The sequence below is a fragment of the Lepus europaeus genome, chromosome 7, assembly GCF_033115175.1.
Source record: "Lepus europaeus isolate LE1 chromosome 7, mLepTim1.pri, whole genome shotgun sequence".
Taxonomy (NCBI): Eukaryota; Metazoa; Chordata; class Mammalia; order Lagomorpha; family Leporidae; genus Lepus; species Lepus europaeus.
The window spans coordinates 29,759,389-29,773,507 of NC_084833.1; the positions used below are offsets into that span (position 1 = coordinate 29,759,389).

Here is a 14,119-nt window from a genome sequence, read left to right on the forward strand (position 1 = left end):
TACTCCTTCAATGTCAAGGACAAGAGAAGGGAGACTGCAGAGGGCAGAAGAAACGAGTCGTTTGCAAGCTGGGAGAGACTGTCTTTCCCACGTGGTGTGGAGTTAGTTTGTTCTGGAGGTTCATAGATCAGTCAGGGCATTGAAATAATGAAGCTTGTTTTGGTCGGATCTGAGTGCAAAGGATGGACTTGAGATCAAGGTCAGATCCTGCGTTAGAAGCACGAGGCTCAGATGAGAAAGAGATTTCCTCAAGTTCACCTGGCTGAGAGCAGCTGCAATGTGACCAATGCTTTCGTCTCTTTCTGGGCCAATCTGCTCGACTTTGATCTTTTCCTACAAGTCTCCAGGCCTGACCTGGCCTCCAGTGAAAGCCAGATAGCTTAGGGTTCAGTCTGCCCATCTCCCAGTGTAGCCACCACCAGCCTGCGCCAGTTACCGTGAGTTTCAGGACACTCCACAAAGGAAAGAGTGTAAAGGATAATTCCTGAACTCTAGCGGCTGACGAGGTTACGCTGGGGGATCTCGCCCCTAGAATAGTAGCATTTGAGAGGTAAGGAGCCCATGTCTTCTAGATGAGAGTCAGCTAGGAAAGTCCCCTTGGAGTGAGAAGTCCCCTGTCCGAGTATTAGTCAGCTGTCCTCAGGGTAGGCTGCAGGAACAACCTACCAACCACCCCAAATTTCAGCAGCTCCCAACAACATTCCCTTCTTGCACACTTTGCATGCTGGTTGCAGGTCAACGGCAGGTCTTGCACATGTCTCCTCCCTGAGAGACACGGACTAAAGAAGCAGTCCCCGCCTGGGCCAGGCCTCTCTTTAGCAGAGGGAGGGAGAGGGGAGAAACAGGAAGAACCATGCACAGGCTCCGAATACTGCCGTGTGGCAGTGACTCGCATTACTTCTGGTCTGGGTTGCTTTGGGTCCCGAGGAGCAAACTCTAGGATGAGCATGGGAGGTCACATAGCTTAACTGGAAGGCGAAGGGAAGCCCAGTGGGAAATTGGGAAGCGAGGCTGGGCAGGGGAGGCAGCCCAAACAGAATGTGTCATCAAGCTGGTTACCACCGGGGGCAGCTTCAGTGTATTTTCAACTTTTAAAAAATTAATTATTTAAAGATTTATGTATTTCTTTGAAAGGCAGAGTTATATAGAGAGAGACAGAGACAGAGAGAGGGCTTCCCTCTGCTGGTTCACTCCCCCAAATGGCCACACATCTGGGGCTGGGCCAGGCTGAAGCTGGGAGCCTGGAGCTCCAACTGGTTCTCAGTCCAGCTGAGGGGTGGGGAGGCTGAAGGAAGGCCTTACAGAAGCAGTGGGGGGGGGTGAAGAGGAGTCTTCCAGATAAGCAACGCCACATGTGGAAGCTAAGCATAGCGTCTGAGGGTTGACGTGGGCATGCTGCGCTCAGAGCCTTCTTGTGTTCAGAAGAGCTGGTTGCTGAGTGACTGCCATCGATCACGTGTGAGGAGCAGTGCCGAGGTTCTGGGAGCTCTTAGAGGGCTGCCCAGATGGCAGGGGCAGCCTAGCCCCAAGACCACCCACATGCCCTTTCCCTGTTATTGTATTTGATTATTTTTATTTTATTTAACCATTTAAAATTTTACATAAATATCAAGAAAACAGATTTCATGTATCTCATAGGTTCAATTCTAAGATAACCATGCTTCCCGCCCTCTCTGTTTCATGCAATCCCCTTCCTTCCTTTCTTTTTTTTCTTCTTTAAGTTTTGCAAAAACATTATGTCGGTCCATGGTATAATCAAAGGCTTAATGTACCATGAGCACTAACGTTCAACAAGGAAAATAATATCAAGACCACATTTCCACAGGAGTATAAATAAGAGCTAAAAACCACAATCAAATGCTCTATTATTTCAGTCAAAGGAGAAGGCCGGGTTATTCCATGGCTGCCTCAGTATCATTTATTTCTTTTTTAAATAAAATTTTAAAAGACTTATTTATTTATTCGAAAGGAAGAGTTACAAAGAGGGAGGGAGGAAGGAAGGGAGGGAGAGAGAGAGAGAGAGGAGGGGAGAGGGCGAGAGAGAGAAAGACACTCAATTTGAGAGACTTTTCTTTTTTTAAGATTTCTTTATTTGAAAATCAGAAATACAGAGAGGCAGAGGCGGGGGGGGGGGGGTCTTCCATCCACTGGTCCACTCCCCAGAAGGCCACAATGGCTGGAGCTGTGCTGATCCAAAACCAGGAACCAGGAGCTTCTTCCAGGTCTCCCACGTGGATGCAGGGGCCCAAGGAGTTGGGCCGTCTTCTACTGCTTTCCCAGGCTATTAGCAGAGAGCAGGATCAGAAGAGGAGCAGCTGGGAATAGAACCAGCGTCCATATGGGATGCTGGCACTGCATGTGATGGCTTTACCTGCTACGCCACAGTGCTGGCTCCCTCATTTGTTTCTTGTCCCATCCACCTTGATGTGTGTCTGATGGTGTTGTGCAAAGAAAACGGTGTGGTTTCTTTATTTAGCATCTCTCAGCCTCATTTGTTTGACCTGTTAACAGGGATCATAAAGTTCTCTCTCTCGCTGGCTTAACAGTCTTGCTCTAACCAGACAGTGAATTACATAGCCTTGGCTGTATGTTCAGATCAACCTGGTTCCAGCCCTTCTCTGCCATCTGCCAGGTGGGCGCGTTTCTGAATGTCATGTTCTCATCTGGAAAATGGGTATAATACTCACCTCGTGGGGTTGTGGTGAGGTGCCTGTAAGTCCTCTCACTGAACCTGCCACTCACAGAGAAGAGTAAATGACAGCTCATCATTAGCATGAATATTATGAAATAGGTCAGGGTGCATAATGAGAGCTAACTTGCACTGAGTGCATGTGATGTCCCAGGTACATCATAAGGGCTTGTGTGTAGTAACCTACAACCACAACAGGCATTGTGATCCTTCCAGGTCACATATGAAGAATCACTGGGCAATGGGTCCAGTCAAGTGTCACTCCCATCCCAGCAGACTGTGTGAGCCAGTCAGCACTTTGCTAGGTTGTTCAGTACTTAGCATATGCCCATAACTTAAAAAAAAATAAAATAAATTCAGGGGCTGAGTTTGAGAGTTTCTTCTATGAAGTTATTAGAGCCAGGGCAGGAGCTATTGGGTAAATGAGGCTTTCTCACCAGGGGCTCGAGGTTCCTCCTACTCTTGTAGAATATTAGTAAGGGGATGAGCAAGCACGGGAGTGTGTGTAACCACTGTGTCTGAGCTGGTCTCTCCGTGTGCAGCTCTGTGGACCGACAAGGAATCACCCCAAACTGACCCCTCTAGACATGTCTGCAAGTGACAAAAGGGGAAATTTCTGTCTCAGCTTTTCCCCCAGCCCCAGCCCTGCCCCCCACCCCACCCCCAGGCTGTTGAAATGAAGTGCTGAGAGCTTGCTGGCAGCCTCCTGGGCACCACCCCCAGAAGGTGGGCAGTGTGTCTGCTCCCTGGCTAGTGAGGACACATATGGTGCTCTTGAGTGTCAGAGGCGCAGGGCCTGTTCCAAGAGCTATCGGGAGACAGCTTCTTCACTCGGGCTGCCGTGGGTGAGCCTCAGCGCAAGGCCCCCATGTCTGGGCGTCGTCCTGCTGCTCCTGCCCTTCCAGGTGCTGGGCTCTCCCCTTTCAAGGGCTCTTCTTGCTGGGAGCTGTAAATGCACTCATTGTATGTGATAGTGGTGGGGGGCACCTGGCCAGCCTCATGCAGCAATGTGTCCCTGGATGCCGTGGGGGCTCCACAGGAAGCAAACCATGGAGAGACAGCGTGAAATGCCCTCTCCTGCTCAAACAGCACCTGTGACTGAGGACTGAGGCCAGCACCCAGCCAGGATTTTCTCCCTTCTTGAAGACTCAGGTTCTGTGTTCCCTCCTTGTTGGACACAGGGGCTGGGGCTGGCCGCTTTCTCCCTGGTTCATCAGTAGGATGGAGATAATGACAGTTCCATGCAGAGGCCTGCTGGAGGCACTTGGCGGACAGAACACATTCTGTTGCTGCTTCATTTCGAAACGTAACCAGATGTGCTGGGGAGGTCCCTGGGGATCGGCCAACCTGGAATTCCGCAGCTGGCAGAGATCTGAAGGCCCCCTCTGGTTCTGTATCCCAAGTGATATTTGAAGCAGTCTGGTGGGCGCTCTGTCTTACAGATCACAGAAGCCTTTAGCAGCCCAGGACAGGGGGTATCTGTGAGGCTGTGATCTCATGGGCTGTGTCCCAGCCTCCAGGCTGGGCCCCCTTCCATCCTCGCTGCCTCCCACTCAGACATCCATGGTCTGGAGCAACCCCAGAACTGTTTTCTGGGCAGAATGTTCCTGCCACTCAGACTGTGCCTGACTCACTGGCTGTTTTCTCTACACAACACTCTAAAGGTGATTTCACTCTCTGGGCATCCCTTTCTCTGGCCTTACCCACTTTCCATCCCTTTCTCTTACATTCATGCTGGACATCTAGAGAGGCAGAAACCCCTCCAGTGAGAGGCAGGGTGTGCAACAGCTCCATGTCCAGGCTCAGGAGACAGACTTGGGGGTCAGCCATTGACTTGCTGTGTGACCTTGGGCAAGGTACTCAGCCTCTCTGTGCCTTCTCCTTGTGGAGAAATGGGAATAGTAGTAGTGCTTCGCTCATGAGGTTGATGAAAGATTAAATAAGCCGCATACATGTGAGGCACTAAGAGTATTTTTGGCACCCAGAGAGTCTTCAGTATCAGTGTCCTAAAGAGAGAAACGGCGCAGAAGCAGGACACAGATGCTGCAAGGAAGACTTGAATGTAGCCCAGCTGTTGAGATAGAAACTGGAAAATCCACTTTGTTGTGCATTTGCTGTGCCGACCCATGGCAACTGTCAATGGCAAAATTGCTCATAGTATATTAATGGCTCATAAAGGCAAAGGTTATTTTGCCAAAGAAATATTTTTGGAGTGATTAAATAAGTAGCAATGATAATAATAGTTACCATGTGTTGCATGCTCTGTTGCAGGCACATGCGCATATAGTTAATTTTCTACAACAATCCTACTAATTGCTATTATTTATTGCTATTATTATTTATGAATGATATATTTGAGGTTCAGAGTTGTTAGGTAACCTGCCCAAGGTCACATAGTTCATGATCCCTGGGAGGGGGATGGAATCTTGGGTGGAGTTCAAAGTCATGTCCTCTGCAGGCTACAGTGTACCTCATGTGGGCATATTTGTCCCTGCAGTTAGGAGCCAACTATGAAACATGCCCATTTTCTTGGGGGGAGGGTGGTGTCTCTGCCCTCTGAGGGTGGATGATGGATCCGATGTCCCCCTAGCCTCTTCCCCACTGACATGTATCCCACTTGAGTGGAAAGTCACCAGACCTAGGAAGGGAGCAGTGGTGGTTCTTGCCCAAGGAGAAGAAAGGGACATCAAAGGGCAAAAATGATCCTGATGAGGTCCCTAACTCCTGTAATTACACAATGTCCAAACAAACACTTAGCAACCTTGGGCTTGTGAGCCAAATGGCACCAGTCAATAGGACAGTTTGTGACTTCTTTGACATCAAAACGCTGGCTAGGTAAACTTTGAAGCACCCAAGGGGTTTTCATCCCCGGTATAGTGGGGACCGTGATGGAAGACAGAGCTCATTCCAGTGCTGAGTGGCTGGTGCATTCCTGGAGCAGAAAGAATGGTCAGGTCAGATATCCTGGGTGGGGTGGGGGTGGGTTATGAGGGACGATGAGAAGGGAGGAATCAGTTTGCATTCCTGGAGGAAGAGGAGACAGGACAAGGAAAAAATGACAGCGTTAGGCTATAACAAGATGCTCAGGAGAGCCTATGTTGGTATTTGACAAAAATGCTGGCTTTTCCCAGGGACTGAATTTATATGGGCTACCCCCTTGGACTGGATCTCCCCTAGAAACACAGAGGCTCAGAGAAAGAAGGGGTGAAAGCTGGGAGGCAAGATGTGTTTAGCGGGAAAAACACTGGCATGTGAACAGTCTCAGGATGGGGGACGGAGCGTACAGGTGCCTGCACCCCAGTGCCTGACAACGAGGTGGTTCCCTGATACGTTTCTCCATGAATATGTATTGAAGGAATCAGCTATATTTGTGTCTTTCCATGTGGAAGTCCCCCCTTCAAGTGACTGCTTAATAACATCTTAACAAGATGTTCATTGGTGAGTTGGAAGAGCTGTATGTTTTACCAAAATCATCATCCATGATTTTATTTTGAAGAAATAAGTGTTGTCAGCATTTCAGGAAGATGATACAAAAAAGTCAGTCAAGAGAAGAGGAGAAACTGCTAATAGCAACAACTCAGGAAAGCAGAAGGAATGGAACCAAAAGCCTAGAAAAGCTGGATCTGAGCAAGGACTTTCTGTAGCGGCTTGGCGCTGTAAATAGTACCAAGTTTGGAAAACCCTAGTGGTTTTTCAGTTTCTATAGTAGTGGAAATGACTTATTCATCAGTTCACATTTGGCATCCTTCTCCTTACCGTTTAAAACAAATTCCTCAAAGTTCAAGTTTTATAATTTCATGTTTTAAAAGGATATTGATATGACTAAGTGTTCTGTATGCTCACGCAAAAAATTATCAGAATATATAAAAACGTGTTCAGGGGAGAAAGCATCGGCAGCCCTTCAGCCAGAGGTCGTCACTGTTAGAACACGGCTGGGTTTCCCTGTCATCATAGCAGATGACAATACATAGTTGCGATTATGTTAAGTATGTCCTATCTTATATCTGCTTTTTTGGGCTGGATCATGGACAGTGTTAGGGAAACAGTGGAGGCTGCCTTATGGGCACATGGAGAGCAAATTGTATCTTTCAGCGGCTCTGTTAAACTGCACTGGCACTGTGGTATCGTTTGCTGAACTTTTTTTGGAATGCTTGAACTAGACTGCTTCCAGTTTTATTGTTTTAGAACCAGTGCTGCAAATGACATCTTTGTGTTGCATTTGTTTTTCTTAGAGATTGTTCCATGCACTGTATTCCAAAAATGTAGTTTCCAGGCCTGTGAATAGAAACGGATTTATCGTACCTGTTACCTGTTTCCAGAAATACTGAAGCCAATTGCTGCTGCCCACCCCCCATGATGACAATTGTACTTAAAGCAACACTTCTAGCTAAGTCATTTTGTTCAGATGTGCTGTCTTCACAGATATCTAAAATGATACCTTAAAAATAAACCTCTTACCTCTTTATAACAAGAGAGACCATTCTTGCAATAAAAATTGGCAGATTAAGTGAGTAAAAAGTGAATTAATGCCTGAAGAAGCAATACTTAAAATATATTATGTGCTATAAGGAATTTGGTTTCTGCATTTTTATGTGATAAAATTAACATAGTGATTTTATGTTTGGGAAACATTTTGAAAGAAGAAAGATGGTTTCCATATTCTCATTTTCCCTTATTTTTCATCTTCTCCCTAAATTGTCTGAAATTTTGCATCTCTCAATGCCGTTCACCTACTTGTCCTAAATTTTTCTATTTATTTATTTATTTATTTATAACAGGCAGAGTTAGCGAGAGAGAGAGAGAGAGACAGAGAGTAAGGTCTTCCTTCTGTTGGTTCACCCCCCAAATGGCCTCTACGGCTGGCATGCTGCGCCCATCCGAAGCCACGAGCCAGGTGCACTCCCATGCGGGTGCAGGCCCAAGCACTTGGGCCATCCTCCACTGCCTTCCTGGGCCACAGCAAAGAGCTGGACTGGAAGAGGAGCAACCAGGACAGAATCCAGCGCCCCAACCGGGACTAGAACCCAGGGTGCCGGCGCCACCGGCGGAGGATTAGCCTAGTGAGCTGCAGTGCCAGCCTGTCCTAAATTTTTCAAGACCAGCATGACCAAGGGCAAGGCTGTGGAATCTATAGGATCTCTTACAACCTATTCAGAAGATCCAGCCAACTGTTGTGAACATTTGGTCACACAGGTGCATATCATGTAGTTATTTTATTTAAGGAGGAAAAAAAGCCAACTCTGTAGTGGGCAATGTTGTTATCTGTCCCCTCTAACTTCACATATGAGAAAACCTAGGCCCACAATGACCTAACTTGTCCAAGGCGACAGTCAGCTCAAGGGTCAAGTGCAGATCTGTACCTGGCCTCAGTCATTGCAAAGTCAGTGTGTGGACCCCAGGCAGTCAGCAGGCAGGACCTGTGAGTGCTTCTCTCCCGGTGAGCCCCAAGTGCTGAAATCACGCTGGTTATGAGAAAACACAGAAAAGAGCCCTAGGGGATGACTAGACATGCAGAACGAAGGCGTTCAGGACCAGGAGGGAAGAGGAAAATCAGGTTTCCTGAACTGTGGTTCCTAGACCCTCTGGCCATGGGGCTTTTTCCCTTCTGATGGCACAGATATAGGCTGTGCTAAGCCTTTCTACCAATGAGACAGAAGAACACAGACTCACATTGGCCAAAGGAGCCTAGTGCAAGGGAGCTATTTTTCGAAGACTGGTGTTTTATCCTTGGAAACCATGCAAATTCTACCTCGTGCTCCATCATCTATTGTCTTTTCTATGTTAGCGCTGTGTCTTAAACTGCCTGTAATATGCTGCTGTTTATAGGAGTTTCCATCAATTTCTTAACAACATTGGTGGGGAGGATGGCATTAATGATAAGGTGCAGTCCATTATTTTCAGAAACGTTAAGGTACGGGGAAAATGTGTTTCTCAGAATGGAGGAAATTCAGTGAAATGGCTGCTGCTGGCAGATGTTGCATTTCTGGTGGGGTGGGCATTGTCTTCTGCTACAGATTCATGTCCACGGGCAGACAGACAGCTTCCTACATATGTGAAGTCCAGTCTTAGATGTGTTATTGGGGGGCAGAGGTGGGAGACAACTGGGTTGAGAAGTGTGAGCAATGGTCCTAGGCTCATTCTGAGTGCTTCTGCCTCCTCTGACATCTGTTAGGGTAGGTTTTCTTGACCTTGGTGTGACCTTGAAACTGCTGGCCCCTGGGGCCAGGTGATGATTCCTTGTTGTGAAGGATGATTAGCAGCCTCCCTGGCAGCTGCCAACGGGTAGCATCTCTTCCTCCAGTTGTGGCAACCAAAGTTGTCTCTGGACGTTACAGAATTGCCTCTGGCTGAGAGCTGCTGTGTTAGGCCAAAGGAGAAACACCTGAAGGAGTGGGCCAGTGATGACCTTGTGACCACAAGTATCGCTTTCTATTCCGGGACCTCTCTTGTCCCAGTGCGGTGAGGTCTCTTGTCCAGTGTGCCACCAGTAGGACACCTTAGCCAGTGACAGTTTGTGTTTCGACGCCAAGTGGGTCGGAGCCAAGAGTTTCTAAGGACCTTTCTGGATGTGATGTTGTTCTCAACAGTTGATAGAGTTATGGCATTTGGAAGAACATTAGTAATAACCAGGAACAGTATGCCAACACCCCTGTTTGTTTAAAGTCTTCTTAGCTTAAAGTTTGAAATGTGTATGAATTTTGCTCTAAATGCTATAGTCATCGTCTATTTATTTAACAACCTTTCAAGTGATGTTTTGGCTTATTATTGAAACAGGAGTGTGGAGAAGTTACTAGCAGACAGAAGGTCAAAAGGCACAAAAGATAGTAAATACCTAAGGATTATTTAAGATGCAGTAGATTAAATATCCACAGTGTCCAGAGGTGGTAGAGGCATACTGAGACTTTCTGCTCTTCTAGCTCATGTCTACTCTTGCTATGGGTAACATTTACCAAAAATTAGTGAAATTTTGATCATCTGAGGTGGCAATCAAACCTCTGTATCAGAGACCGAAATTTATTTTTAAAATGTATTGAAAGTCCTATTGTGCTCTCAACAGGTGAGTCAGAAGGGAGGAAGAAAGGTCCAATGCTTCCCTCAGAGGAAGGAGGGAAGGAGGTCCTTAGTCCAACCACGTAGACCAGTAGGGGAGTTAGACCTGTCCAGTTACACTGGGGAAGCTTCCTGGAGGAGGTGTGCTTGAGCCAGGGTAGGAAGGATGAGCAGGAAGCTGCCAGTGGAGAGCAGAAGTGAAGGCATTGTTCCCGAGTATTTGCACGAAGGCTGGGCTGGGCAAGACCTTGTGCTGGAAGGGACAACAGAAGGAGGGCTCAGCACAGCATCGTCTGTCCCTGTTAGAAGCTCCTCCGGCAGCTGGACTTCTTCCATTCCAAATCACCTTTGGGTGCAAGCTGCTCCCGCAGTTTAGTAATAGTTTTCCTAGTGATAAGAGAAACACAAAGATGAATATATTGAATATAATCTACATCCGTGTTTTAGAAACTGTAAATGCTAAAGAAAAAAAATCCCTATCTTAGGACCAAGGGATAAAGCATCAGAATTCAAGTGTGGGTCTCAAAACGGTTACTGATGTTATCATGATCACCGTTATCCTTGGCTGTGTTGAGTTCTCGCTGGTCAGCTCTGCCTCCTGGGCTCCCTGTTGATGGGACCCTTGCTTCCTGCTCAGCTTCCTTCTGCCTTCTACCCAGTCACCAAAGTTCCAGTTTCTCTCTCATGTGGTGCAGTTCAGCCATGTGCAAGGTCACTGCCAACCATGGCAGCCCAGTGCATATTGGGGTGTATTACCGACGAGGGCAGTCACAGGCAGCTACAGTGCGGGAGGAGGACCGTGCCACGGCTTTGGGGAAGGGAGCAGAGCCCCGGCTGCTTCCTTAGGAAGCTGTGCTGTGATGGCTTTTCAAAAGATGAACTTGGCCCTGGAGAGAGGGTGGAAATGCCTCCTCCCTGTGACTGCTGAGGCACTGGCAAGGCATGAGTGGATAAAGAGTAACCCACCATGCCCGCCAGCCAAAAATAGTGTGGGCTGTGCCACAGAGCCTGCGGTGAGGAAACCTTGCCCCTGCCACAGCTGTGGCTCAGCCCGGGAAGGGGCTGTGGGCATGCTAAGGTAGCGCGCTCCCAACATCCACTTTCTTTTGGTCTGTCAGCTTAGAGTCAGGAGCTGTTTTGATTTCTGATTATCAGCTTGGATTTGTATTTGTTGTACAAGATTGGAAACGTAAAGGAAAGAATCAATCAGGACGTAAAGCCCGTCCATCATCCTGCCATTCACCAGGAACCACTGGGAACTTGGGTGTCGTCTTCTATTCCCTAGTGCCCTGTGCAGTTTTATAAAGCTGTGATCTTTGCACATGTTGTCTTCTAAATATGCACAAAACGGCCTCCCAATGATGGTCTGCCTTGCAAGGTCATTGAATATGACTTGAACACCAGACTGTCCTCACTGATAACCTCCTCAGAGCCAGGGCTGAGCAGCATGAGTTGGCCGGGAAATGCTCTGGTCTGGAATGTTCTTCAGACAGACACCATGATCCCAGAAAAGCCGAGACATGCTGGTCATTACGGAAAGGGGAGAAGGAATGGGCAGCTACTCTCTGTCTCCCTGGAGAATGCATTAGACAGAGAAGAGCATGGGATCATCAGTCAAGTATTCCTGGTTTGGGTTCTGTCTCTCTCACTAACTGATTACCTGATCACCATCAACCTCCCTCTCTAAACCTCAGTTTTATCATCTGCAAAGTGGGACTAATGATATCTTTATTTCACTGGGTTATTGGTGAATAGTACCTGAATTGGAGAGAGTACTCAATAAGTATTAGCTGTCATGAATATGAAGGTACTTCAAAGAGTTAGCGGAAAAATGGAATTAGAAGATAAGTTTATTTTGGTGCAAAATTGTTTTTTGAAATCCATGCATAATTTTTTCATAACTCTGAAGACTTCTTATATATCACTACTGTTAATCTCTCAAACAAAGCCTGGTCTAGGTGATTCCATTGGAGGAATGCAGTGGGTAGATGGATTTTCAAAAAGGAAGTCTTAATAAGGTCTTTCAAAATTATGTGGGTTCAAGGAGTGGGGTAATCCAAAACATGGAGCCTTAGGTCCCTTCCTTTACATTTTCCAGGCCATGAGCTGAGTAGGGGTCAGTGCCTGGTGGGCGGTCACCTGCCCTGAGGTCCAGGTCCCTCCTAGAAAAAGGCTTCACTGTTAGCCCATGGCGTCTTCCTAATTGGCTTTCTTGGGCAACCACAAGTATTTGAATGAATCACCAAAAAGTCTGTTGGTTCCACCAAGCTTTTTAGAATCCTGAATGAAAAAGCTGGGGTAAAATCTTCTCTTGGGGGTGTATTTCTGGAAGAACCCCCAGGTGCCTGGGCTTGAGAGCTGCCCCAAGTCAAAGGGGCTCAGAAGCAGCCGGAGGAGGTGAGAGAGACGTGGCTTTCTCTGCCTGCTCTGCAGTTTATTATTGGAAAGATGCTGAGTAGGTTTCACTACCTCAGCCTCTGTACTTTCTCAATCCGAGGTAAACATCCATACCTTTTGGTTGTGTTGTTGTGAGGATTAAAAGAGGCAGAGGCTGTCACGTGCCTAGCACCATGCTGAACTCAATAAATCTTCAATAAATATTGATATCCTATGCTACACTGCCAACCCCAACCTGGCAAGACAGGACACTACAGAATAAGAGAGTCTCTTGGTTTATTCACTGGGAAACAAAGATCCAGAATAAGAAGAAAAAGGAGACATGGGCTCTACAGCCTGGGAGAGGTTCTCCTATGATTGGACTGTTGGTTTGCATTTCCTAAAAACCAGTAGTGAGCTTCCAGTGTGGGCACATCCCAGAAGACAGCCACTGGATGTGTGCAGCAGGCTAGGCTCTAAGTGAGCCCTTTCCCTGGGTGATTCCAACAGGGCTTTCAGTTCACGCAGGAGAAAAGTGAGGCTCAGAGGCATTGAGCAACTCATGTGAAGTGTCTTCATGAAGTGGAGGCGCTGGGATTTGTGCTGAGGTCTCTCTCTCTCTCTCTCTCTCTCTCTCTCTCTCCTGAAACCCTGTTCCTAAGTACCCCAGATACATGGGTCTCTGATAACACAGAACTCCTGTCCCCTGCCGGAAGACAAAAGTGCAGAACAGACCGGACGGGCCTTGTTAGTTAGCTGCAGATTCCTAATGTTCTTAGCCCCTGGGCTGTAAGATGCGCCTCCATCCCCTCCCAGACATGCAGCAACTGGCAAACTGTGGAGGCACTGGGAATATACCAGATACCTACCAGGGTAGGCTTCCTCTAAAATGCAGATGCCTTGATTAGTGATAACCTGAGCTGATGATGCTGGTGATGGAGGAGCGACCAGAATGTTCTCAGACCCCCAGATGGCACCGAGGATCTGAGAGGGAAACCCTCTCCCCTCTCTTAGTTTCCTCTCAAAGTAAGGTAGTCAAACGTAGAAGCAAACCCCTGAACTACCAGGTTCCGGGCTGGGCATTTGATGGACGGCAGTTAATTGTAGACCACACAGAGAGTGCTTGCCTCTAAGGATTCCCAGAAAAATCGCTGCTAATCTGTCATTTCCTTATGTATTCTTCCTACTGGTCACTTAGCCTCTAATTCCCTTTGCACTTTTGCTTCCTTCCTGCTTGTCCCTTTAAATTTGGTCCTGGTCTCTTTATTTTTATCAGCATAGTTCATACCTCAACTCGGACCTCACACCTGCCGGGTGTCCCATCCACAGGCCTGCCTGCAGCCTTGTCCTGCTTCTCCCGGCTTCACCCCAGCACGTCTGCCTGTTTCTCACCTTGCCTTTGAACTTTGGCTCACTCCACTTCCCCTGCGCGATGCAGCCTCTCACCTTTCTCTCTCTCCCGAAAGTCCGCTTATGGTTTTCCTGACTCAGCACATATCCTGCTCCTTTGCCCATCTGTTCCCAACTCTTCTGTTGTCTCTTAGGTTGTGCTGCTGTGTGTCTATGTCTGTTCCTGTCGCAATTAGTCACGTGCTCCCTCCTTTCCCATCTCAGCCCAGTGCTGACTTTTTGGACCTCGCTTTTCACCTGTTTGCCTTCTCTTCTTCTGTGTCAGAAGTTCTGTTTATATCTTATTTCTTGAGTAGCCACATCAGGCAAGCACCTTATGGAGACTTGAGGTGGGTGGGGAAGAGGAATTATTAGGTTTGCTTATCAAGCAATACTGGAGGGGAAACCATCCCCCCCCCAAAGAATATTCATTGGCCCAACCCAATTCTATACAGTTTTCCCACCTCCCGAGGAGGCCAAGTCAGGCATATCTCTGCTTTTTGCATTCCACATGTGTCTTTGGGAAAAACAGATGCCCAGGCTGTGCTTGGTAAGATCCCCAGGTCACAGGCCCATTGCTAGTGAGGTTCTGCTCTCCAGGGCTCCGTTTGTAAC

The 14,119-nt window shown here is 47.6% G+C and overlaps 1 protein-coding gene across 2 annotated transcripts in view; it reads left to right on the forward strand.

Annotated features, from left to right (window-relative positions):
- Positions 1-14,119, forward strand: part of SLC1A2 (solute carrier family 1 member 2) — a 112,446-nt gene that overhangs the window by 4,011 nt on the left and 94,316 nt on the right. Inside the window, exon 1 of one of the 2 annotated variants that reach the window (XM_062196306.1) lies at positions 5,551-5,643. The exons of the other annotated variant lie outside the window; for it this stretch is intronic. Coding sequence (XP_062052290.1) covers positions 5,636-5,643 — 8 coding nt within the window. The 5' untranslated portion in view covers positions 5,551-5,635. Of the gene's footprint in view, positions 1-5,550; positions 5,644-14,119 lie in introns of those variants that run through there. 2 annotated transcript variants of the gene reach the window in all.